This window comes from Cydia amplana, chromosome 1, assembly GCF_948474715.1.
Source record: "Cydia amplana chromosome 1, ilCydAmpl1.1, whole genome shotgun sequence".
Lineage (NCBI taxonomy): Eukaryota > Metazoa > Arthropoda > Insecta > Lepidoptera > Tortricidae > Cydia > Cydia amplana.
The window spans coordinates 25,463,120-25,490,865 of record NC_086069.1 but is presented as its reverse complement, the minus strand read 5'-3'; the positions used below and the strand labels follow the sequence as shown (position 1 = coordinate 25,490,865).

General features: G+C 37.3%; 1 protein-coding gene across 4 annotated transcripts; it reads left to right on the top strand.

The window, feature by feature from the left end:
• The first annotated feature begins 2,052 nt into the window (after positions 1 to 2,052).
• On the top strand, positions 2,053 to 27,209 carry LOC134650843 (synaptotagmin 1). 4 transcript variants are annotated; one of them, XM_063505797.1, is made up of 11 exons: positions 2,053 to 2,210; positions 12,893 to 12,997; positions 13,739 to 13,858; positions 15,141 to 15,286; positions 17,448 to 17,540; positions 17,996 to 18,190; positions 18,323 to 18,499; positions 22,598 to 22,706; positions 23,293 to 23,426; positions 26,106 to 26,310; positions 26,896 to 27,209. In XM_063505797.1, exons 2-10 carry the CDS (start codon positions 12,895 to 12,897, stop codon positions 26,298 to 26,300), a joined length of 1,272 nt encoding a protein of 423 aa, XP_063361867.1. In that variant the 5' UTR covers positions 2,053 to 2,210; positions 12,893 to 12,894; the 3' UTR covers positions 26,301 to 26,310; positions 26,896 to 27,209. The 4 variants fall into 4 exon arrangements, with proteins under 4 accessions (XP_063361867.1, XP_063361856.1, XP_063361862.1 ...); XM_063505786.1 differs by having other exon boundaries at positions 22,589 to 22,706; XM_063505792.1 differs by having other exon boundaries at positions 17,442 to 17,540.
• Positions 27,210 to 27,746: the final 537 nt, after the last annotated feature.

Sequence of the window (27,746 nt, the reverse complement as noted above, 5' to 3'; positions counted from 1 at the left end):
AACTGTTTATATACCTACACGGAAAAATTTTGATTATACCTATGTTAAACTTATTAATCTTAAATTTACATTGTTACCTTAGATTTTGTTATATAACAAATATACAACGCTTTATCATAAATAACCGTGTTTCATTTTTAACACCACACTAAGTATCAAAATAATATGAGTGCCGTATCGCTTCGGGGCGGTCTATCGTCCTACACTACCAAAACGTAATATATAGCATATCAGTGACATTAAATTTGAACCTTAATACTATGACGATACCGGTTGTTTTTCAATATGAATGTTGTACTGGCACGTGCCAAGTCGGGAGCAAGCGCTTTTGCGATAATAGAGACAATGGCCTTTGTTTGAAAGATTACGGTTTGAAGCGAAAAGTTCACCTCAGAAGAGCCGTACTATACTTAAACCTATTGATAGGTGAAAACCCCATGAAAATCCGTTCAGTAGTTTTTGAGTTTATCGCGAATATATACAAACAGACAGACGCGGCGGGAGACTTTATTTTATAAAGTGTAGTGATTAGTATTTACACTTTTTAACTGATTTCCAAAAATGATAAAACTAACTAAAACCCGCAGTGTAGTTAAAGATTTTGAAACGTTTTACTTGTTTAACTTTTTCAGAAAACTGCCTAATCCTATTGGAATATTTTAAGTTTTTCTGTAATATCAAAATTATATTTTAATCATAATCATTTATTTACAAACAAGATATATACAGTGTATTACTAAAAGAAATTAAAAACTAGCTTAAAATAATTATTATTATTTTAATCTAATTCATAATATATAATTTAAATGTAGGTAGAGCTTCCGAGAAAAGCTTGTCGCTTTACAATTAGAAGCCCTAAGGGCATAGAGCCCAAGGGCAACATATTTAGAAAGTCCTGGTGGGTCAGACTGGGGTGATGTGGGGTGGGTTTTGTAGCACTTAATTATCGATAGGTACTCGTAATAATGACCAATGAGGAGGATTAATTAATAACATTAAAAGGAAATATTATCGGTGTCTTACTAATTTTAAGCGTGTATAGAATTCCAACAGAGTCCTGTTAATTAGCTCCGTCAGTAGACTAACTACAATAAACATGGTGTTTTTAGGGTATCGTAGGTACGTCAAAAGGACAAATGACATTCTTACAATATGATCACTCGAGTGTCTGTTTTTCTCTGCCGCCTATCATAGCCAATTTGCTCCGAAACTACTGGACTGATTGAGTTGAAATTGCGTACACAATGTGTATGAAAGTGACCCAAAGAGGGCCGTGTGTAACAAAGCGAATTTTAAGTATCATGACAATTTGCGAATTAAAAGTAACTTCTGAAAACTATGTCGTGTGACAAATCAAATGAATGTAATAGATTTTTTAGATTAATTATTTTGAAGTTATTTAAGAAAATTGGCAGTTTATTTGTCGGTAAATTCCTTAGGACTCCTCGTTTCCTCTGAGAATCACAAATAACCTCGAGGAAATTGTATACAGAAAGAGTAACATTTAATTGGCGTAAAAGGAGTTTATGTACAACAGCACGTACAGTCAAATAATTCAATTTCCGACCCATTTCGTACCTTGTCACAGTGACAAATCAATATGAGAGTCGCTAGAAACCTCATACTATTGTCAATGTGACAAAGTACCTACAAAATGGATAGGAAAGTAATTAAGACGTCAGAGGCGAGGACAAAGCCATGAAATTAAGAACTTCCCGTCCAGCAAAATCTCATTCCGTTCTAATTTCCTAGCATACCCGTTCCATACATCTTTTTATTTACTAGAGCCTTACCAAGAGCGAATGATCGCGCATGTTTATAAGCTAGGCTCGGATCGGCGTGAACTCAGGCAGCAAGCACCATTCAGTGGCTAACATACTCTTCAATGTACGCATTGAGTGACGTAAAAGTCGAAACGAGCTCGGATCGGAACTTTTACATTATTCAAAGTAGAAAGGAATGATAATGTATGAAGCGCGTGCGCTGTTAAGTCGTTTTCCAGTTAGCAGGTCTTGCTGGCCCGTCGCCTCGCGCATCGACATCGATCGAATGCGCGCGCACCTCCGCCATTCTGCTTTCAGTACCGACCGGAGCCTCCAGTCGAATACTAAAATCGACAGAAATGTACCAAACCCGTGTTAACAGTGGCTTCTCGAAACGGAATTGATCGGTAGAAACAGGACCGTTGCGGTACAGGATCGGAAACTAAGGTCAGTGGTCTTGGTCGGAGCCCGTCTCCGCGTCACGGTACGTGGTTTCTGATAATCTTCAGAGGCCATCACTTATCGGGATTAGGTTTCCAGTGACACCGTGTTAAGCTAAAACAATTGAACCTCGGAATTTTGCACGCACACAGACTACACCTAGGTACCTATATTCTTACGCTATACAGATGTCTTCACGGAGTATACGTACATACAAGATTAAGTCTATAAACGATACGTTGAAATTCATTTTGACTACTTCAGAGTTTTATTCGTGCGTTTTGTTTCTGTTTACTACACATATAAATAGGTAATTAAGTACTTACCTCCTAAATATAATATTTACTTGCTGCAAAAACAAAGTAGGATCATTTATTCTTTAGGTATAACATAAAACTCAAATTAAATTAGATTTATTTTATGCAATGACAGTGTTAACTCCTTACGCCTCAGTCAGAATCTTTATAATCATGCCAACGTAAAAACTATTTTTGTTCCAGCAAATAAGACTCAAATTTGAATGTACTCGTAGCCATACTGACCTTAAAAGCTTTATTCTAATGGAACTGATTATTGATTGAAACTGACAGCAAAGTTAATCATTAACTTATAACAATTTACACATAAAGACCCGTTTACATGACACTAGGTTCTCGTACGGTTTTGGGCGAGGAATCGTATGAATATATCGTAAGCGGTAATTTTCGTATCAAACTGTTGTTTTACATACGCGAAATAAATTCTCACCTACAACTGTGTTATGCAATAGGACTCGTAACCGTTTCTAAATCATCCAATAAAAGTGTGCGGATTTATTACATTTATGTGTAAATAAGTATGGTACATGTAATATAAAAGAAAAATTATTAACTAAATAAGTATTAGGTATTATCATATCACTTCATTATACGACTTTCTGGTTAGAAAGGAAGTAAGGCAAATATTTAATATGATTATCGCATACGCGTTATATATCGCAATACATAACCCACCACAAGACATTCTGTCATCAATTTATCGCCTTTCGAGGTGCAATGTCGTACTTGATGATATATTTTTTCTTGTGTCCTGCGCGCTTGTGTAATCGGCTCTTATGTTTATAATTTTATGGAACAATACGCGTAAAACCAGACTATTAGGTAAAACATTACACAGCCGTATAACTCGTCAAGAATTCATGTTCCGTAAAACCACCAGTTCACATTCAGAAGTAATTTTCATTAGCCTTCTTAACGAGGTGTAGGCATCTCGCACGTGTAGATCGTGACCTTCCAGAAATTACGCCTTCATACAAAGCTTAAATCTATTAATATTTTTTATTTTCTTGTATATTAAAAGATTTATAAGACAAGAGGTCTTTAAATATTTGTGTATATAAATATTTTTGATAAGGTCAATACAGGTTAGTGTGGCTGGCTTTCACATTGGGGCCTGTTTACACATTGATTATTCGACACATTCAATGCCAGCGCGAGCTACGCGCTACGAGCGTAGCCGATAACGAGGGAAAAACCGTATGTAGCGAAAAGCGCCTACGAGCAGTGAACTCCCCTAGCGAGTCGCTGGCAGTTAATGTGTTAATGTTTTTTGTGAATTTTAAACTAAAGACAGATGTTCATGATCAAGTTTATGAAATTCATCCAAGCATACAAAAGAACAAAAATAAGTATAAAACAAGATAATTGGTATATCAAATGTTATTACGTGGATCAAATCGTCTGTATTTACGCAAATCAATTAATATAACAAAGATTGTTCGACTACATACAAGAGCATCAGGAGAAGTCGTAATAATATTCTTTGAAGTTAAATTAGTACTGGTGAATTTCCATTTAAGCATTACGTGAAAAGCCAAATCGTACTTTTACGGAATCTTTTTGAGCAAAACGATAAAACTTTCTTAGGGTTGAAGATTTTCCGCTTTTAGGGCTTTACGCGTATATATAAAAGGTTTAATTTTACTATAACAACCGGTAATCTCGTCTATATAATGTTTACTTTTTGGACCTTGTTCCATGGGAATAAGATATCAAATGTAAAGATATTTTTGACGCCGACAATACTGGCAAATGCCACCACGGAAAGTCTTACGAGATGGACCTTTTCTTTGTTAAGCCTGATTAACGACTCAAACTTAATGGACAAACATCTTTCGCAAAAATACTTTAAGTACTTTTATTAGGTCCTTTTATTTGTTATAGATTTACCTCTTAAGATATTGTTCATTTATTGACACATAGTACAGTCAGCATCAGAAGTTGCTAAGCGGGCGAGGTGTTCATAATGATCTCGACACGAATTTATTGTTAAGAGAATACTCATACTCATTTATTTGTAAAGTCAATTTATACGTCAAGGAAGAAAAATATAATAGTAACCATTAAGAATAATCAGTAAATAATATTATGTACACATTATGTATTGTTAAAATAAATTAGGTAATTATTAACATTACAGTGGGTAATAATAATTACTTAATACTCATAATTTATTCAATAAGAATTCCTCGTGATTGTAGAACGGGCGCTCAGTTAGCTAGTTTTTTAGGCGTGAATAAGAGAGTATCAAGGTAATTTTGAACACCTCGTCCGTTTAGCAACTTCTGCTGCTAACTGTATGATCTGCTACTTTTAATGATACTGACTGAACGTAACTCTCGACTCACATAAATATAAGTACCTACTGAAAACAAGTAAATACAATGTAAATATTATGAAGCAAGGCCTATAAAAATAAATACCTCGGACAATTACTCTTCAACCCTTAGGTACCCACGCAATCTCTATTTACTACAAACATTTTGTAAACAGGTGGACAAAATGTAAGACTCTTTACTTAGTTATATTCTGTCTTTTAGTAGCCCACATGAGACCAATTCTGTTTTAATAATATGATATGGTTTTAATCCAATTTTGATACAACCTTAAGAGCGGTTTCGCACTACGTCCGATCCGAATCTGATCCGAATCTGTGAAAATATGGTCCGAAGTAGCCATAGTGTGTGTGTATTTCTATGGTAATTTACGCACTAGATATTTCTTTCCGAAATCCGATGACGGAGATCGGATCTAGTGCGGAAATTACCATAAAAATACAAAGTTCTACGGCTACTTCGGACCATATTTTCACGGATTCGGATCGGATTCGGATCGGACGTAGTGCGAAACCGCTCTAATCGTGAGCACCAGTGAGCGTTAGCGGCGACGCTGATTGGTGCTTATCCTGCTGACGAAATGCAATCAGGAGTCATCTCCGTAAAATAATACCGTCTTGAGATAAGACTTATAAACTATTATTAGGTACCTACTTTAACTAGAGATGTTATCTTTGTGGTCAGTGAAGGGGGACGGACTGAAAATCAACGCTGCGCAGGCAATTTGTAATGAAATGACTGACGCAGCGGCAGCGTATGCTGAGCCCGTTCCTTTTGCCGCACATTTTTTTTAAATCCTATTATATTTTGTAACCTGTATGCTTTTTGTGTTGCAATAAATGGTTTCTTATTCTTGTCTCAAGCATTTCACTCGCACTTACGGCTCGGCCACGACATTGAGCGACTTGCGACGGCGGCAGCGATAACCATAGGTTGGAACGAGACACATCGATCGGAACTTTCGTTCCCACTTATGGTTGTCGCTGTCGCCGTCTCAAGACGCTCAATGTCGTAGCCGAGCCGCGCGTTATTCGTGTGCGTCAGATGCCTGATAACACGACTGAAGGTCGTATAAAAATTAATACTACATCAAAATGTTAACACAGAATCAGCCTCCGGGTTTCCTACGCCTATCGACTTTGATATTAACAATATTGTCATTTTTTATTCCATTATATTTTCTTATTTATTTATTTTATGCCAATCACTACACTAACTGATAGTATCTGGTCAACATATTGTTGTTTTGTCTCTACAAAGCGTTCTCAATTTCTCACTACATACCGAGACGTTCACGTTATAGAGTCTGGCTACTGAAATATTAACAAATGTTTGGCGGGAAATTAAAAAAATCTTGGGCTGGTCACACTTTGTGTAGTAGGAATTATAGCTATGATACTAGAAAATATTTTTGATTTTCTGTGCACACGTAAGGTACCTAAGAATATAAGTTAAATATACGTTGACGTGCACTCAAAGTCAGCTCACATAATTTCTACCAATATGTAAAGTACACACAGCGATAAACACATGTTAACACTGTCTCACGATATACCATTGTAACAAAGCGAAAAATGAAATGTACTGTAAATAAGACCTAGCTCGATAATACCGTAATATAAATCCATCACCAAAAAAATTACATAAGTACTATGCCAAATATGCTAAATGCTAAGTATCAAAATATTGATAGAGCACCAACCTCATAATTTGTTTACATATGTGTAGGACTTGTAAATATTGCAGTTTTTCGCATTGTTTTTCGTTATGCAACGCTACACGCGGACCTCACTCAGTATAGACATTAATAAAATTATTTAAAATAAACCCCTTATAAACCGCAAACAATTTGAATGAATGAATTGTGATACAACAACGAAAGATCTGTGAACAATTTTTGGTTAGCCAGACTCTAGCTACTTAGTAGCTTAGCATCAATCAGCGTCATCGTCTGTAGCACAGGCAGCCTACCCAATATGACAATCTATGTATAGACGGGGACCTAGCCAAGCTGACAATCGCTATCGCTTCTTCAATGGAACGCTTTGTGTCTCTCTATCACTCTTCCATATTAGTGCGACAGTGACAGCTGCGCTTCGATCGCAATACGGAGCGTTAGCGATTGGCACGTTGGCTACGCGGCCTGGTTGACATCGTAGATCGACAAACGCCAAACGAAAAGTATAAATGTATCGGGATGACAGATGCTACGAAAAGTCACGTGACTATTTCCATACATTATTATGTTTGGTTTGGCGTTTTCTACCAACGATTTTCATCTCTGCTAGGCCCCCATCAGTTAGATTAATGTTAAATCTATAGCATAATAAATACTTATTTACAAGTCATTTACAACAATTGAGAAAGATATCCCAGTTAAATGGATAATCGAAATCCATCTTTTCGTTTGGCGTTTGTCGATGTACGATTGAGGTACAGGTGAGATAGAAGAAGAGGGAAAGAGTCCAATTTTTGCGTAGGGACCACCAACCACCAACCAAACCATAGGGTTCTGGCTGAAAAACAGCGCTGAAGTGTCACCCATTTGAGCGGGCATTTTCAGCATCATGCTGACGCCAAAAGCATTTGTCACATTATTTAGAAATAATTATAACTTATAAGGTATATTTAATGTTATCAAACTATGTAACCGATTGACTTGTTCTGATGTTAATATTTATTGTGCAATAGATTTAAATAATACATGAAGGTACAAATGAAACAATATTTACATAAAACCTAAAAATAACAACTAAAACTAAATATAAAATATCTCTCCAAAGCTGCCCGCTTCTGGAATGGAACCTAGAATGCTGGCGGCGTTGCCCCTTTGAACCGCCAGACTTAAACTTTGAGCCAAGAAGGAGCCCGCCCTGTGGTCGCCCGAGACACCTATTAGTCTGACCGACACTTCCTTTATTAACTGTTTGGTGTCGGTCGACCATGGGCCCAGTGTTTCAATGGCGAGCGCCGCAAAATCGTATCGGTCCGTTAGGAACGCATATTTGCGGCGCTTTAGTGTCTGGGCCTGGTCCGCGGCAGTCCCGGGCTTCCGAGCCGATCCCTCAACGTGGGACGGTGCTAGCGTATCGACGCAGGTAGCGTCCCACGCTAAAGGGCGGCCAAGGCTCCAGGGCACAAGAGTGCAGCCGTCAGGTCTCTTGCCGTCTGTGGCAGAGAGGCCTGACGGCTCCAGAGTTGCGGGTAGAGAGGCGGTGCAAAGGGCGCGGCGGATGAGGTCGTTTAATGTGGCGTGTCTATATAGTCGGCCTGCGCTCATTTGGCAATGTAAGCCGTGCCGTCCTAGAGCATCAACAGGTTGAGCGCATCGACTACAGGCGTGGGGCTCACATATTTTTAGGCCCAGGCGGAGGCAGACAGCGATGCGAAGGGCTGAAGGATCTAGAGTGGAGCCAAGGTTTCGCGATGGAAGCGCGTGCAGCCAATGTCCTGACTCCTTTTCGGAAACGGCTAATAGCCTCGCCCGTTCGTGGTTGTTATGGCAGTTTTGTAGTAGGAGTTGGTGTTGCGTTTTTATATTTATGACGTCCCATGTTGCTTGGCTAGATTTTTCCTCTGGTACCTGTTCGACGGGATGGTCTGCACTCCAAGCCGATTCAGCGTCCGCCAGGCACGACACCGACACATTAGTGGTTGAAGGGGTACGTAATATACCACCAATGAGGTTGAGCGTGCTATAGGCAGACGACAAAAAGGCCGGGAGAGCTAAACTGCCCGTCAAACGGATACCAAGACCGCCGTATTTGATCGGGAGGGTAGCTTGGATCCAACTGGGGGATGTGAAAGTTACGTTCAGAATTTTACTAACGGTGTCTTTTAAAATTTGGTCAATGTTTGCAGTAATTATGGGGAATTTCCAAAGTGGGGCGCAGCGAAGGATGTACAAAAATTTGGGCGAGAAAAGGCATAGTCGTAAGATGTAGAGGGCCATGTGTGGGTTGATTTCATAAAAAAGGTTCGAACACTTAAAGAATTTTTCTATTTTTGAATTTATGCATAACGGGATGGATTCGTCTAAAATGGGGGCTCCTAAAAGTGTGAGGGTTTCGCGGGATAATATGGAAATATTTGGTGTGAGCTGGTTAATCTCGTCGATAATAGAGGATCGGGCATTGGGCGGAATGGCTTCTGAAATGAACATTTCACACTTGTTAAAATTGATCGAAAGACCGATTTCTGAGAAGCGGTCAATTAAAGTTTTAAGGTCAGCCAACACAGATGACTTACTGCCACCGATGGTGCCGTCGTCTAAATACCAGAAATTTAGGTCCGATGTGAGCTGAGTGATGACGGGGTGGATGGCTAGGCTGAAAATTGCGGGCCCTAGTGGGTCTCCTTGCTGGCATCCTACACAAGAAAGTATTTCATTATTTTTATACATGAGCTTTGAAGTGGTCCCAGAATGAATGTTATTAGAATAGTTAGTTTATATTAGGTTAGTTTTTTTGTGGCAAAACCATTTTCATTTCAAATCTGATTTAATAGTTTTATGGTTTTGATACGGCCTTGGCTTCTAGGCCAACTTCCTGTGAAAGGTAGGTATACAAAAAAATATTACAGTTTGTAAACTTAAATAGCATTTTACAGGCTTTAATTATTCCAATATACCTAATCTTTTATTTTTCAGTCATTACTACACTTACTACTTACTTGTTATTATTATACTTAGGGCTGAATTAGACGGCGCGCGAACTCGCATGCGATTTTAGTTACATTGCAGACTGTTGATTATGTCCAATTCAAAGGACCGATCAAAACCCGCAATGTAATGAAACTCGCATGCGAGTTCTCGCATCGTCTAAATGAGCCCTTTTACTTCAACTAAAGTACCTATATGAAACCACACTAATCTCTTTGGCTAGTTTCACTTGCACCATCCCGTTAACCCAGTATCAAATTGTACTAGTAACCAATAGTAACCATGGTGACTCCAGGTTTAACCGGTTAACCCCGGGTTAGTGGAATGATGCAAGTGGCGCTTAGAGTTTTAGAATTATAAGTACCTACCTACCTACCTAATTTATTATTGTGTATGTACCTACATAATTTATTAGTCAAATAAGTTACACAGCATAACAGCATACCTACACCAAGTCGCCGCGGAACTACAATTAAAAAATATGTAAAACAATATAACAAAAACCTACAACGATATTAAACTTTCGTGAGACATATTATAAACTGTTTAGACGACAACGGCAACAACAACAACTAAAAACAACACAACACAAAACAAACAACAACAATACAACACAACAACACACAATACAACACAACAATTACTTCACTTTAATTTTTAGTCGACAATAGCGACTAAAAATTCAAGTGAGTGAAACCGTTGTCGTCTAAACAGTTTAAAAACCTACATTTCAAACTGTCGAAGGCCAGTTATCAATCATCTCGCAAAACCTCAAGCATTCAAGGCTAGTAGCAGAGCGACATACGTTAGCAAAATCGTCGAAGTCAGTCTATTGCTTCGGACCTTCAGTCTATAATCGATTACCTGATTGCATTAGAAATGCAACTTCCACCGAAGGATTCCAAATTCAAACTAAAAAAGTGGCTTCTTGAGAAGATGTTCTATGATTACAGTGAGTTTTTTGACATTCCACTAGTGATTTAAGAAGTAACATCTGGCTTGAGGGTAACGTTTGTATATTATATAGATTATTCTCATTGTTTAATAATAATTTGGTGTATATTGATAATATAATTTAATGTTGATAATTTTTTTTTTAATATTTAATTTCATATATGCAACTTGGATTGTGCACAGGTATATGCACATTTACTTACTAGACAAATAGCAGTATGTAAAAAAAAAGAAAAGACATGTAACAATTGTTATCAATAAAATTTTCATTTTCATTTTCATCACGCACTATATTCCACCTGCCGGCAAACAGATCACACTCGGGAGCTGATGCTAACAGCGCATTCAGGAGGCCGAGGGCACGAACTAGCGGCGATAATATATGAACGTAATATAAACACATATTTATATATATGTATTTATATATATACTCTTTTAAATTCGAATCTGCGTAGATACGCATATATTATGTTCTTATGCCACAGGGATTAAAAATAGATCAAAGCAACGGTATATTATTTTAATTTATGTACATATTTCAATTTAAAGCTACTTACACTGAAATAGGCCGCGAAAGCAGAAGCACATAAAAGACTTCACAAGCGCCATTATAGGCTGTACCTATATAAACTTGATCTGGCACCGATTCAGAAAACCCGTCAGATGGAGCGCTGCCATAGAGTCAAATAAAATAGGTTCACGATTTCTAATTTATTTGTTCAACTAACTTTGAATCTGATGAAAGATATCTATTAGATATCTATAAGACATCACCAAGATATCCAATATTTGACGTATCTTAAAGTTCGAATATAGCTGGGTTTTTTTAATACTTTCGTTTAAAAATGGCCCAAATTGTCCTCCGATAGCCAGGGTTTAGTAGGATATGTACTCCGTAAAAATTTTTGCGCACGGAGCTTCGGTCTTACAAATGGGTTAGTTGTTATTATTGTGCGTGACCGAATACCTACCCTATAATGAAAATTGCCCAGATAGAGACTGTGCGGAAAGAGAAGAGTCGTGGAATGTATGGGGCCCAATACATGCCACGACTCTTCTCTTTCCGAACAGACTCTATAACCGTTCATACTAACAAAAAAATTGTACAGGGTAAAATTTAAAAACTATACATTTAAAAAAAAAGGTACGGTGGACTAGTCCGACTAGCACTAGTCCGGTTTTTAATTGTTTGTATCATGAGTCGCCGTAATAAATAAATAAATATTAAATAAATATTAATGGACATTTTTTTTACACAAATTGACTAAGCCCCACGGTAAGCACAAGAAGGCTTGTGTTGTGGGTACTCAGACAACGATAGATATAATATACAAATACTTAAATACATAGAAAACAACCATGACTCAGGAACAAATATAAATTAATTAATTATTTCAAAATAAATTAATTATTTCAAAACTAGTGAATACCGAACATTGTGAAGAGTAGAACCGAACCTTGCATTCAAGCTCCCTTGGCCTAAGGCACTCTGTATAGCAAAACGAGTAACTAATGTTAACCGAACCCCAACCGACCCTTTCCGGTCGAATAAAGAAAGCCATGGCTAAATGATTAGAATCCGTATTTCGCAAACATGACTGTGATGAATTAATTCCATAGGCGTTAGACGTCTCTAAATTGTGTTTTAAGTACGCATTAATACCCGCCCTTTAACCCAGCAGCGTAGCATAGAATATGTGCAGTCGGTGATATACGAAAGATCCATTGGTTTTGTTGAATGAACAGGTGACAAGTCTGTTAGAAGATCTTAAACATGTAAAAGCATAATTTTACTCAAAGGCAAAGTTAAACTAAAGGCAGATAACAACTGCGCTGAACGATAATGGCCCGGCCACCACATTGCGCGCCCGGCGACGGCAGCGGCAGCAACCATAGATTTGAGCGAGACACAGCGATCGGACCTTTCGTTCCCACCTATGGTTACCGCCGCCGCCGTCGCCAGTGGCGTAATTTCGTGGCCGGGCCGTAAAAGTGCAGTCTATCTAATAGACGTATTGGCGTATGAAGCACAACGTTTCGTTAATTATTTATAGTATAACTAACTAACTATTACGGCTCAGCGACCCAAAGAGGATCTTGGCCTCCGAAACGAATTAATTAGGTATCGGGCTTATAATATTTATAAACATGTCACTGGATATCCCTTCAACATGATAGAAGTTCTCTAGTGGTCTAATGGTTAACTGAAGTACATAATAAATAATAGTACTAGGTACAGAAGGTTCACTCTCTAACAAAACGCGTCTATTACGAGAGATGTAAGCGCAAGCGCGAGCAGGCGTCCGTTCCGTAGCGGTGCGCCTACTGCTAGACACCAAAATTGGTGTGGGCCGCATGTTCTTCGACGAAATCGCGCAGTGAGCCACACCTGACTGAAGTATACTTATGATGTTGTTGCAGGGATGTCGCCGCTTATTAAACTGCTGCGGCGATGGCGCCGACAAGCCGCGGGGGAGGCAGCTGCAGCCGACGAGGATGCAGGCGAAGAGGCGGGCGGATCAACAGGTAAAATAGCTAATAATAAGTTTGTGGAAAAAAAATAGGTTGCGTTGTTTTATCACAGAGTTCCTATGGCTACCTGGTGTCTCCATCATCAGATCAGCTGGATGGTACCATAATATTGCATTGACTTACATATGTAGGTATGCAAATTTTCAGCTTCATTGGAAATTAGGAAGTGGGTCAAATTTCACTTGCAAGATTTGACCCTTACAGACTACATACATACATACATACATAGTTAGGTAGATTGTACTATTTTACACGCTTTTTATTAACTTGCAGATTGTTAACCAAGGGGTGAAAGGCACTCATCTCTGCCGAGGTAGTTTGGTGCTCGAACGCAGTGAGAGCGCCAATAGTCCGAGGCTGAAATGATGCCTTTCACCCGAGTTATACACTCTACTTTTCATTTCGAATACGAGGAAAATAAAATGCATGTGATTTTAAAAAACATGACTGAGTATATTTTTTTTACTGTTTCTCGAGGGTACTTTCAAATTTTCAATTAACAATTTAGGGAGTAGAATCGTTATTTATGGAATGGAGAGTTAAAAATCTGAATGGTCTTTTTTTGTATAACATATCCATTTAAAACTTAATTTCAATTGTTAATTTAAAAAAAATGAAAAAAATCGTACTTGGAAAGCTATGCTCTAGTGCAGAAACGTATCACTTTCTGCACACATTTTAGAACAGCAATGACCCTCTTTCAGAGCATGAGAAATGAAAAATGTATTGTTGTAGCATCGACCGGCACGGAAGCGCCCACCGCCGGCCCCACCTCAGAGACGATAGGCGAGAAGACAGTGGAGATCGCTCACAAGCTCAACCTGGAGCCGTGGCAACTGGTCGCCATCCTTGTGGGTAAGTTACTTTTCTATTTAGCACATCGGCAGCAAACAAGCATACGGCCCACGGAAAGCAATTACCTTTGACTAGTGACCCTTGCAAGAGAGATGTCACATAGCCTTTCAGATCCTTTAGAAAGCTCCTCCTTTCTTGAAGAACTCATACTACATTTAGTACCTCGAGAAAACCTCTGCAGTGCTCTACTCTTTTATGCATCATTGAGGCAAGAAGGTGGAAAATCATCTTTCGTTGTCATGACACCGCCACAGAGGATTTTAGTTGCAACTACGCAGAAGAAAGTTTATGAATCTCAATCTATCGTCATCATCTATGATGGAAATATCTAAATATACCTACGTACAACATAAAGCTGCAAATACATAATTGTTTGATGGAAAATTCACATTTTTTTAATGGTTAGTAATTGTTTTAATATATGTATATGATTGCATATACCCAAGTTGATAACACAAACGATAACTGGAAACAGTTATGTAATATAATATCGCCCTCGGGCGCGTAATTGGATTTGTTTCCGATATAACTTGCGGAGAACTCTCTTCGTGCTGGAACTCCGAATGCCCTTGGGCTGTTTGACAGCGTTCTTTATTTCGGTAACGGCTATTTTATTTTGAAAACTTAACAACACGCATTTTTTTGAACTACGTTTCCAGATTTTAATGATTATATTATAATGACAACAATTTAGAAGTTTGCAGGAAATTACCAGAAAGTAATGGACCTAGTTCACTCGACGTTGACGAAGACAGAATTCACCGTAGAGACTGCGTCGCAAACAGTAATTTCCCAATAAATGTTAACGGAAAAAAGAAAGACAATATTTAAAACAGCATAACGTATTATATTAGAAAATGAAACTTACTAAAAGCAAAACCAATATCAATTCTAAGAGACCCGATACTTAATTATAATAAAACATTTAGAGACTGCATCCTGTGGTTCGTCTAGCCACAAATCTTAGGTTGAACGTACATTTTGTAACGGCTATTCGTGATTTATTTCTTCATTTTGGAGTGCCATCGATTTAGTTTGAAAATTATTGCTGTAATTTCGCTTCTGAAAGGCCTATTTGAATACTAACCGAAAACTTTTATGTACAGTCAGCAGCAATAGTCGCTAAGCGAGCGAGGTGTTCAAAGTAATCTTGACGCGACTTTATTGTTAAAATAATAGGAGAGCGTCAAGGTAATTTTAAATACCTCGCCCGCTTAGCAACTTCTGCTGCTGACTATCTTCTCCTAACGGCACACCCCTAAAAAGTGATTACAACATCCAGGAGTCGCGGTCGTGGTCCTCGGTATATGCTTCTGCTGCATCCGACGATGTTTCCGCAAGAGGCGGTCCAAAGATGGCAAGAAGGGCATGAAGGGCGTCGTCGACCTCAAATCCGTCCAGCTCATCGGCTCAGCGTACAAGGAGAAGGTAAATGCCATCTGTTCTGACTATCACTGTGCTAAATTAAACTGTTGGAAAACTCTGATTGTTATTAACGTTTGGGATTTTGTTGTGAAATTAGCTTTTCTTGAGAATATTCACTTTAAAAGCCATCCGAAGGGGTGTTTTTTTGAAAGTATGTATCGTTATTTGTGTTTGCAATATCTTTTATAACAATTCCAAAGGTCACGACAAGTATTCACAGAAAACGCTATCTACAAAGTGAAATCTTTGAGAAACGAAATTACCCTATGAGAATGATTACTTATTGTTAGATAATTTATTCGTCATGACACGTCGCTAGTTATGACGTGATTATTAGTTTTAATGTTTTCATGGCGTTGAACGAATACAAGCACATCAAGACGATGAGAGTAATGAGAGTTATAGAGGGGAATTTTGAAATCGATAACTTAAATTGGTCATCAAACCAATCACATTTCCAGAAAAGAAATCAGTGATTTCTGAGAGTCCTGATAAAAAAAACACAATTGTGTAAAACAAATATCGTTAACCCCAACAGTCCATTTTTAGATCTATTCATATTTAATGTAAGGCTAACAAGAACGAGAATCGGTTCGTCTTCACTAATAATTTATAAGCAACACGGATACTCGGATGTTGTGGGCGTAGAATTCGCCATTCAGCATACAAATTTTCTGGGGCGGGACCAATCGCCGGAAGATTCGAGACGAATTGGCGACACGGTACCTCTGAAAGCCTACTGCCTATAAATCGAAAATCGTTATCGGCTTCTCTGTCGCTCAAATAAGCAAGTGATATGGAGAGGCAGATAACGATTTTCGATGCTGGAGTTAGGCCCTCTATTTGTCTAACTACAAGCCTATCGAACGAGTTTAAAAACTTTTAGTGCTTATTAGCAATATCAGTACTTCCGTTTTGAGATTATTCATCATAATCATCATCATCAGGATATGATACCCAAGACAAATTTTTCATGGAAATCGTATAAATTAAAATTTGTGAACAGATGCTGAGAATTATCTGCAAATATTAATATTATCTGAAGGCTCAATGTGCAACAACATATAATGTCACTTTAATTGGATAATTACCATTGTATCTTATCTTAATTAGTTAATTCTTATTCTGATCTACAATAACACAATAAAGCGCCCACTTGCACCATTCCACTAACCCGGGTTAACCGGATTATATTAATGAAAACAAAAATAACATAAGTGTTATGTTTTGGAAGGAAAAGTTGTTGTTTAACTTTTTGTTTCAAATAACAAACTTTTGGTATCAAAACAAGCTAAGCAAGCGAAAGATTCCAAAATTTAATCACGACCGTGGCGAGTGGTTTGAAAAGGAGAATTGAGCGTTGCGTGGGTTTCATGGCACAAGGGTTAATCCAACTTTGCTACCGAGTGAAACACAAAAATATTACCACACCAACGGGAAGAAAATACTAAATTTAAAACATTACAAATCAAATTCGAATGAATGCAATAAAATATTTATCAATCCAAATCATCACTTACAAATAAATTCCACCAGTCCACATGAGAAAATTTGCATCTAATTACTTTACAGTTTGTTACTTTCTCATCAATTTTTGACGAATAAAGGCTCTCTTTTCTTTACGATCTGGTGTAGTGAAAAAGTCCTTTATAGTCCGTTTAAAGTGTTGCATGGTGAGCCTTACCATCATCCAAGCTTATCAAGTTAAACTCGTATCACTATAATTCTTAGAAAAAGGGTAAACAATCTTGACGTGTCTTTTTGAAATTATTACTTATGTAACCCAAAAAAATGCAAATGATCATTTAGGCTATATATTTTCTACACATTTGTTGTGACTTATTTTCAAAAGTCTTTTTCGTTAAAAAAGACACGTCAAGATTGTTTACCTTTTTTCTAATGCATAAAAAACGAAGAATACAACTGTACTATCCGCAAACCAAACTGATGAGTCGTAAAACTTGCATTCATATGTACTTGCAAGGTAGTAGCATAACAGTTATCTGTAGTCAGTTATTATTAATAATATGCCCCCAGTTGTCAGTTTGGTTTGCGATTTTCAAGTAGATACAATTGCAGAGGAACAAAGTTAAAGGGGTCATGTTATTTATAAGAAATGTGATTTTCATGTGAAATTTGCCGCGGGACGTGAATGTAGGTTCAGCCGGACATGGAGGAGCTCACGGAGAACGCCGAGGAGCCGGACGACGGCGACTCCAAGAAGGAAGAACAGAAACTAGGGAAGCTACTCTATAAGGTGCGTGACTAGGCCAACGGGACGAGGCCCAGGTTTGCTAACTGTGTGGTACGTTGCTCCTGATTGTACCATGACATCCCGATTTTACATCACAATGTTAGACAAAACAGGAAAAAGAGAAAGATGCATGTGTCATTTACATACAAGCAACAACCTCATAAAATCTGTCGTATGTAGAATATATTGTTTTCCCGATACCTATTTTAGAGCTAGCGTTCCGTTTTACGTTTCATTAAGGCTTCATTTACGGAGCCCGTAACTCATTTCGCCAGTAAACACATTACGATTAAGCGAGTTTATTCTATCATTAAGTATCAGGCATGTTTATGACTTATCCTCACATCCAAAAGAATATTCCATTTATTTGTAGATGTTTTGCTGAAATTCCATCGCATTAGCTACAACTATATAAGATCGCCATTGCTAGTTAAATAAATGTCGTAATATTCTTTCAGCTCGAATACGATTTCAACAGCAACAGTCTCTCTGTGACTGTGATCAAAGCAGAAGATCTTCCAGCTCTGGACATGGGAGGAACTTCTGATCCCTACGTGAAGGTCTACCTACTCCCCGACAAGAAGAAGAAATTCGAGACCAAGGTCCATCGAAAAACTCTCAGCCCCGTCTTCAACGAAACGTTCGTCTTTAAGGTAAAAATACATCATATTTCTTTATCGATTGCCGTATAATATTTCGAACCACGTGTGTGGGCGGCTGGAGATGACGGCACCCTTAAGCCTACAATAACGAGTGTCCCGCGTAATGATTCTATTTCTGTCCAGAGCGTTCCATACGCCGACGCGATGAACAAAACGCTAGTGTTCGCGATCTTCGACTTCGATCGGTTCTCCAAACACGACCAGATCGGCGAGGTGAAGGTACCGCTGTGTCAGGTGGACTTGGCACAGACCATAGAGGAGTGGCGAGAGCTGCAGAGCGTGGAAGGCGAAGGGGGGCAGGTGCGCACATTACACACACTGCCAGGCGATAAGCCATAATACCCCCTATAACACTTTTGTAAATATACTACAGTAAAAAGGGGTTTATAGAAATTATTGAAAGCAGTTTTAGCCTGACTTTATTGTCCCAAAATCTCAGTACTGCTGCTTAATCTTACAAACGATTTCCGCATTTCTTTGTATATTTTCCAGAATTAGTTTCCTATATGGTGAGTTTCCTAATTTTTGAACAACAAGACTTTACAAGGAAACAATGATTTTTCTTTTATTTGGGCTTTTAGTGCCAATTAGAAGGTTGATTACTCAGACACGTATCCTTCTATTATCTAATAAGCGTTTTCTTCAAGAATGTTTTCTGTAGGTACATACTACATGGTACATCTTATAAAGCGAAAAAACATGATTGGTAAAGTTAACGATGTTAACTATTACACCCAGGTCACATCAACAGCGTACTGACTGATGTACGAAACACAAACTATATCAACATGTAGCACACAAAACTGACAGGTGTTCATAATACATCAAATAGATTAAGGTTGATACAAAGGTACATAAGATAGGGAGAACTATCGAGACTTTTATAAATTTTTTCTTAGCTTAGGCTGGACTGTCAAAACCCACTTAATGATTGCGTTTTGGCAGAACAGCAATATTTTAATTACTTATAACATCTTCTCAATGAGTATGCCACATAAATGCGATTGGGCAATTGGGCATGTCCAATTTACTAAAGCCGGAATTATTAAAAATACTGAAAGTTCATATTCATTGAAAGGACTATTTACATTTTTTGAAATCTTACTGCACTTTTTTGATAAGAGGAACCTTGACAGAGCAAACCTACTTCATAACCAATTTTGACTTTGTAATAGTATTGTTTATTTAGTACCTATTTACCATTGTCAGTGGAGAGTCAAGGCACCTCGACGTGGATTGATTCGTCATTTATTTTTCTGATAATATTAATTTCGACAGCAGAAATGTATTTACTTGGTTTTTCTCTTTTTCTCCATATTTTCTCTGCTCTGCTTGGCTGTGTTTGATTGTGTCCTGAACAATCTTGCATGCCGCTTCAAAACCGAAATGATCATTCACGTAAGTATTATTTTGAGACACATCAAGATATATATATTTGGAATATGGATATTGTATTTTGAACACGTTATTACTTGGACAATATAAATACACAGAAGAGCTACTTGTACATTTTTATGTTCAACAAATAATGTTTGGTTGAAGTATTGACGCCAGAGCGGTCGCTGGCGCTAGGTTCCGCATAGGACGGTAGGGCGTTACCTACATTTGATCCACACCTAATTCTGTAAGATTCACCTTATACCCGATATCACCTGTTGTACCATTTTTTATTTCGATTTCATTTGTTCCATCCAACACTTTGTTTTGGTTTTATATTGCGGCTGGGGAATGTGCATGTCCGTCATCTCTATCTGTGTTCTTGTTATCTGTCTTGCCGATTAACGGACAACATGTTGCTTTAAGATTTCATGTCGCGTACAAAATTTTACTTTCTATTACGTGTGATTAATTTTTTACCTTCGATTCTAAAATGTCTTCAAAATTAATCGAGACACAAGTTGTCGCGAATTGGCAAACAGTAGTAGATGGTGTAATTGGCTATGTTGTTGAATATTATTATATATCGCTTTATCACATTCGCATCCGTCCGGAATTTAAAAAAATATATCCCGTAAGCTACTAGAAAATAGCAATAGCAAAAATTTATTGCTGTATATTCATATATATTATGAATTGCGGTACTATGACAAGAGCGATCAAACATCAAACCGCCAAAGTAATATAATATAATCTAACAGTAATGTACCCAATGTCGTATAAGTGTATGTCACCCTAAACTGTTGTGCAAATATGTTACAGGTCCATTGTCCGATGACTGAAGGATCATGCCTTACACAATGCTACCAACTATTTAAGTAATAATATGCATGTCTAGTGAAGGAACGAGTTCAAAGGGGACATTATTTTTTTAAGGGGACACAATTTGGCTATAGTAAATAGTGTCTTTCTTTAGAGTTTACAATTTCTTTAGAGCTATTTAAAGTTTTTGGAGAACGGTACTCTATTTTGTATGTACAGTTCTACAGTTTGTTAATTGGAGCTAACATCATTATTCAACACAATTAACTTGTATTCCAAATCTCGTTCCTTTACGTTTACTTTCTTAGTACCTAGTAGAACTTACGCGTGTTTACAGATGTGTAATTGGTTTGAAGACAGTATAAATTTACAATTTCACAGATAGTCTTGTATAATTTGTATAACTTCGAAAGGGATTTTCTATTTTTAAAGTATTTCTGCAAACTCGCGTAACTTTAACAAGCTTTGACTTTAGATCAACACTTCACGGCTGTGTTATTAATTGGTGTATGTGTGTTATGTACTACCCTACCCATCTGTGCCAATACATACTAAATACAAATATGTGCGCCTGTATACCTATTTTCCAATAAAGAAAGTAACATAATATTATTTGACATTGTTTTATGGAAAACTGTGATAAAATGAATGACATTAAATACATTGCTTTAATTTTGAAGATCGGTGTTTAAAATGTTACTTTCTTTAACCAGTGTGTTGTGGGTACTTTATGTATTTATGTATGTTTTGTACCTGTCTTAGATAATTGCGATCTGTTTCTAAAATGGCTAGTCTTACTACAGATTAGTCTACTGAGATTGTATGGTGTGATAGGATGGAATAAATTGTAAACAGCAATTATTATAACTCTCAAGTTGCATATTTGCCAGGTGTGGGTTTACTTTTATTTTATTTTAAAAGGTTTATAAAGGTGTGTCTGATATGATATGATCTGGGTGTCAAAAACAACAATTGGCTTCATTTCGGTAACAGATCGTAATAAGAACCTTCACTAAATGTTACAAATATTATACATATTATATTTATTATTTCAGCGGATATCTTGCTTCATGTATTGCGAACGTTGGTGTTTTGTGTTTTGTCTCATAGTGTACCGAGTATGTTAAAATAATATATGTATCATGTTTATTTTTATACCTTAGATGGAATATCTATGTGCCAAAACGTTATTATGTAACGCAATGAAAGTGTCGTCAATTATGTCCGTATGACTAGATGCAAACGTTGAGGCTATCTGCCCGTAGGCTGCGTCCTGGCACGAGACGTCGATACAGCCTTTCAATGTCGAAAAACATAAATAAGATGTTTTGCTTTGTTTCACGGAATAACACATTTAACCAATCCTTACCAAACAATCACTTTACGCACTTAAAACATACTTACTGGGAATTTAACAGTAACATTGTCATCACACGTTATTAGTGTCCCGCATTAAGAAAGAATACGAGTTACTTTTTTACAACATTTTTACAACAGGCATCCGTTTTTGCGCAGTAAGCATTACATTGAAATACCTTCACATTTTTCGTACCTAAACGATAAGTAAGACACAAACACCTCTACTGAATTGGACAAAAGAATTAAAGCAAAACATTCGAAAACATTAGAAAATCTGTATCGATATACCAATAACCATAATTAATGATACGCTTCTAGGTGAAACACGAGGCTACTGTTCTGTTTTTTTGTTTTGGTTGAGTGTCAAGGTATGAGCCCCTATGCCGCGGTATGGCCCGATTGTGTTACTACAGCTTTTACCCAAGTTCTGGTCGTTATCCCTGACACAACTCCCTCGTCTATCTTCCACAATGTCACATCCAAATACCAAACAGTTCCAAATGAGCAAGTGAGCGGTGGATGCCTTAGAGATCGCTGGGTTCATTTTTAACATACGATGGAGGAATAATAACACTTTTTTAGCATTTAAATATTTTTAGACTTAGCTAACTGTTTCAATTATGCATTTCATTAGTTACAACAAGGTTAACTTCGTAGAATTATCACTAAAAAAATATATAATAAGTACATATATCTGATATTAAAATCAACACAATTACAAGTTATAACTCTTCTAAAATGATTAAAGTTAACTTGTAACATTTTTCTTATTCGTACATTCGTTCAGGAACCAATGTGGGAGTAGAACATTACCGATAATCCAATTTGCAGGACAACAAGCTGGGAGACATTTGTTTCTCCCTGCGATACGTGCCCACGGCCGGCAAGCTCACGGTCGTCATCCTCGAAGCGAAGAACCTAAAGAAAATGGATGTCGGCGGCCTATCAGGTAACCTTCGCTTTATCATCCCACCCAGAATCTGTATATCTCTCTTATAGCCTACAAACCAATACTGATAACACGCTGAGACCACTGGGATTAGGGTAAAGAGTTAACCTTGTGCGTTTTTATATTTGCTTCAAGTTAGAACCCAGAATAGTTCTCATTGAGCATGTTTAAATACACTTTCCTCTTTTTACATACCTACTACATGACCTGAATCCTAGTAGATTATCAAGTTTGTTCATTCACACTTTTTGAATTCGATTAAACGCTTATAACAACTTCAAGCATTAACTGATTCATTATTAAACACTACGCTTTGTACCACCATATCACTATCATATACCATACATTGCACTTTAGATCTTAAAGAAATTAAACTGTATAAAAACGGTCACTTCAATATCGTTTATTTTGAACTTGGCGCTCTATTATCATACTTAGATATTTAAATAGGACTAGTTACTCCTAGTATTTTTAGAAGTTTCTTTAGATCTAACAGTATGACATTACATGTCTTAAATATGAATTTGTACGATATTATAATATTGACTTTCTCTTTTTCATATCCTGCTCCGTTGGGCGGCTACAGATCCGTACGTAAAGATAGCACTCATGCAAAACGGCAAACGACTCAAGAAGAAGAAGACAAGTATCAAGAAATGCACACTGAATCCCTATTACAACGAGTCATTTACTTTTGAAGTACCATTCGAACAAATACAGGTGCGAGCCGAGATTGGAACAAAATCGATGTCGTAGCGCGTCAAGCTTAGGCAATCTTTATATACGAATAAAAGAGACAGCATTAATGTATTACTAGAAGACTGGTTCAATTTCAATTCTAGTTTATTTAGTAATACTTTGATGTATTTGTTTCTAAGACTGAAACTAGCAATACTGCTTTGGTGTAAAATTGCCTAAGTGATGCGCAGTTTGATGTTGTGTCATTGTTGTGAATATGGGTACACACACCACTTGCATCCAAGCCGATCCTACTCCTAACATGGACTGAACAAAATTTGCTTTCGATTTTTCGTTCCTTTTTTTGCAAAGATGTGTAAACAGAAATACTTAACAGAGTTAAAACGACTCAATATCATTAATTCATTAGAGACACAGAAGAAGACAAATCTTGGCAATTGTATAGGTATGTTTATTGATATATTTTTATATGATTTTGTACAATGCTTATATGTATCGAGAGACCCCAAAGACAGGAACTGTGTAAACTTCAGCACATCATAAAAAGTTGATATATCTCAAAACTTTCTTAACAATCAGGTACTTATCGAGATATGCGAGCAATTCAAATTGCATTTTTGTTTCGTTTATGTTATTGTTGTTTGTGATGCTAGCTAGTAATTGACGTAGCAACCTAATGTTCTGTGTCTGTATCCTGTTATGAGTTCATGATTGTCTCTGGTCCTCTCTTCCTGCTCTCCTGCATCCTTAATCCTTCGTTTGAAGCCAACTTCGTTAGGACAGCTCTTAGTTAAATGTAAACCTTTTGCTGTAACAGGACGTCTCAGGAAAAGGTATCATTTGCATGGATCTCCTAATGAGATTGGCTTTGACTATCGCCCTCTGATATCTATACCCAAAAAAGTGGTGTTATGAATCTCCCCTCGTAACTGCATTACAATTTGGTAACTTCAGATTGTAATTACTTATGGTTTAAGGAATCCAGTCCCACGATCTTCTTCTGCTTCTATCTACGGCTTAATATTTGCCTTTCTTTATACTATATTCCATATAATATTTCTACCCACGGTAAGTTTGCGACAGACCCAGTAGCTAGTATTGGGCATGACATGGTACGCTTATACTATACTTATATTCTAAAACAGTGTTTTTCAAACTGTGGGTCTCGACCCCCTGGGGGGTCGCGAAGCCTCTACCAGCTGTAAGGCCATACATAAGCGAAATATTTTGTTCATACAAAGGGGGTCGCGTTATAAAAAAAACACTGTTCTAAAACATATTATGACTTAATACCTAAAAATATCAATCATAATTTTATTTTAATATTTTCCGGCTACATATACCTACATGTAACATAATTTCGATCACCGCACAATCTGTCATAACTTTGATAAACTGCCTCATCTACATATAACACTGGCATGCTTCATTGGTCCATTTATCACCAACTAATGCCATTTCTTATACATTAGAGACAAGTTCTATGGATTTCAAATTACGACTAAGTATTGATTATCAAACTTTCCGTTAACCAAACTGTTTTATACAAAAAGTAGCTGAAAACATTTTATTTACAATTTGAACATTAATCATTGACCTTTGCGCAGCATCGCGTGACCACAGAATGTTTTAATCAATATTTCCGTTTTACCGATTATGTTCACTCGCTACTAAAGTACGAACTACCATTTTTTCATTAGTCTGAAATATTTCACGATATACTTTTAACTTTTTAGAAAATAAACCTTTAATAGCTTATTTATTTTGAATCATTACATATTACGCTCATCGTGCGTTATTGCAGAATATAATATATTTATTACAAAGTGTTGCCGTTCTGTTCAACTCGTTTGGCACTCGTATTACTACGAATTATACATTTACATATTTATGACACGTTATATTGCTCTGTTACCAAATCTTTGCTTTTGTTTCATTTATTTAATGCATCATTACCCAAAACCAATCCATACAAAAGTTAATGTCTAATATTGCTCGACCAGTGTTTTTTGCTAAAATGTTAGTCGAAAAACATTATTTTATTAATTATCGCTAATTGATTAATTTAGATTTACTGGAATTGGCGTGAAATCACTTGCGTTAATCTCAGTGTTGTGAGTTTGGGCTCGAGCTCAATCAGGTTCGACGCCGGCAAGGCTAAAATTAAGCTTCTTACAACCAAAAAATCTTAGCCTTAACAATTTGAGCTTTTAAGGCTTGTTAACTTACAATATTAGTTAACGACTATTTGAGCAACAACTGCATCAAGGTTCCGAAAACCATTTTGACCAGTAGGCCTAGCAGATGATTGGCGCGTCAGTATCGAGATAAACTACCAATCTTATACTAACCATGTTAGCAAAAGAGGAACGAGTAGTCTATCTCGCCGCGAGATACTGTCGCGCCAGTTATATGCTAGCCCGTCTGAATTGATACAAGTTCCAGTGTTTTAACTGGCAATGTTTTACGAACATTGAACGCCGTACCAGTATCACAGTAATTCAAAAATCTTTGGTCAGAACATTAATCTAATATGGCCCTTTGTGGCCAATATCGGAGAAATTCACTTGGTGAACATTTGTTGTTTGAAGGGTGCAAAAAATAAGACCAAAAGATAGACGCATGCGAGATTCACGCCATGTCTATATAATATCGGAAACCGAATATATCTCACCCAACTTGTTCTTAATCGGACTGCAGAAAGTGAATCTAGTGGTAACGGTGGTGGATTACGATCGCATCGGCACGTCGGAGCCGATCGGCAAGGTGGTGCTGGGGTACAACGTGCAGGGCACGGAGCTCCGCCACTGGTCGGACATGCTGGCCAGCCCGCGGCGCCCCATCGCGCAGTGGCACACGCTCAAAGATCCCGACGATGGAGAGAAGAAGGACTAAGGTGTCTCAGGTACAATTTTCTTTCTAGAGTTTATATTCAGACTTTTAGAATTATTCTGACTTTTAGCCACCGCAGCATATGGACGCTTGCAACTCTAGTGGAGTTAAACGCGCTGTGCCGACATTACATGGATTTTTTCTTAAGATCAACAATTTACTTACTATTAGCTTATTCATTCAAGGGTCAACGTTTCTACATCGTAACTTTTACCTACATAAACTTTTTAATTTTGCAATGACTGGGCTTCAGTTTCATAAGTTTTAATTATGTGAATAGACGTTTTAATTAATAGAAGTTAAAAAGAAGTAGAAAGACTAGTGGGCGGGTATTTTCTTGACGTTGGCCAGACTAGGTACTAAAAAATGTAAGTAGGTAGGTATAACTTTTACCAATTGTAACAAAATTTATTGTTACCAGCTTTTTTAGAAGGATGCAATACTTTGGAAAATCTGTTGATTATTAAGAACTTTGTGCAAAAAATATAAAACTTGCTTAAACTTATTATATTCCTATGTAGGTGTAGGTACATTTTTACGGCTTAGGTAAGTATCTGACGGTTGCTTTCATAAAATGGCTGCAAATTGCGTTTTACAGGATTTCATCGGTTTCCATAAGCGTGATGAAGATCTACGATCGCTTCCGAGAGAAGACGTACCATCTTACAAGATCGAAGATTGTTTTAGTTCGTACTATAACTTTTAAAAAAATTTGCTAGTTACAAAAGTATCCAGGATAATTTGAATGAGAAAATATTTATATTATATTGGGTACGTTAATATTTTTCGCTATTGCGTCGGCGGCTATAAAATTGGCTGTTTAAATTCGTTCCTTTGTTTACAAATATGGCTGTAAGTAGGTGTTTACCTATTGGCTAAGTACTTTCAACAACTTACCCAAATCTCTTTCATAAGTAAACTTCCAAAGCCCTTGTAAAACATTTCGGAATACGAAAATATATTTTACCTCGAATTCCATCGTGTCCTAAAACAAAATCTGGAATGATGGCCGTAATGGATGTATGGGGGTTGAAATAAGTCATGACTTTTGCAGTAGAGGTCAAAAATTGGCCTCTACGGAATTAAGAAATTTAAACTTAATATGAAATTGAGATAGCAAAATTTTCGTTTTAACGTTTACGTCTTTTTGCTTACTTAAAATCTAAAATGTGAAGCCGCTAAGACCTAGTCGAAAATGGACATTCATGTCGACATAAATAATACTCGTATAAGTAAATTGTTGTGAAACCGGCAGGGATAGAGTGCGGAGTAGGGATCATAGTCCGGTAGAGCCCCTTGCTTCCACGATAGCGTACGTGCAAAACAGTTGAAAGCCCTTCTACTGCGTTACGATGCGTCCAGACCTGGCGAATATACGATCCGCGAATATTCATAAAACGATCGTTGGCTGCTGCTACCTACGCCTGCAGTGTGAAAGCGGCGAATGGC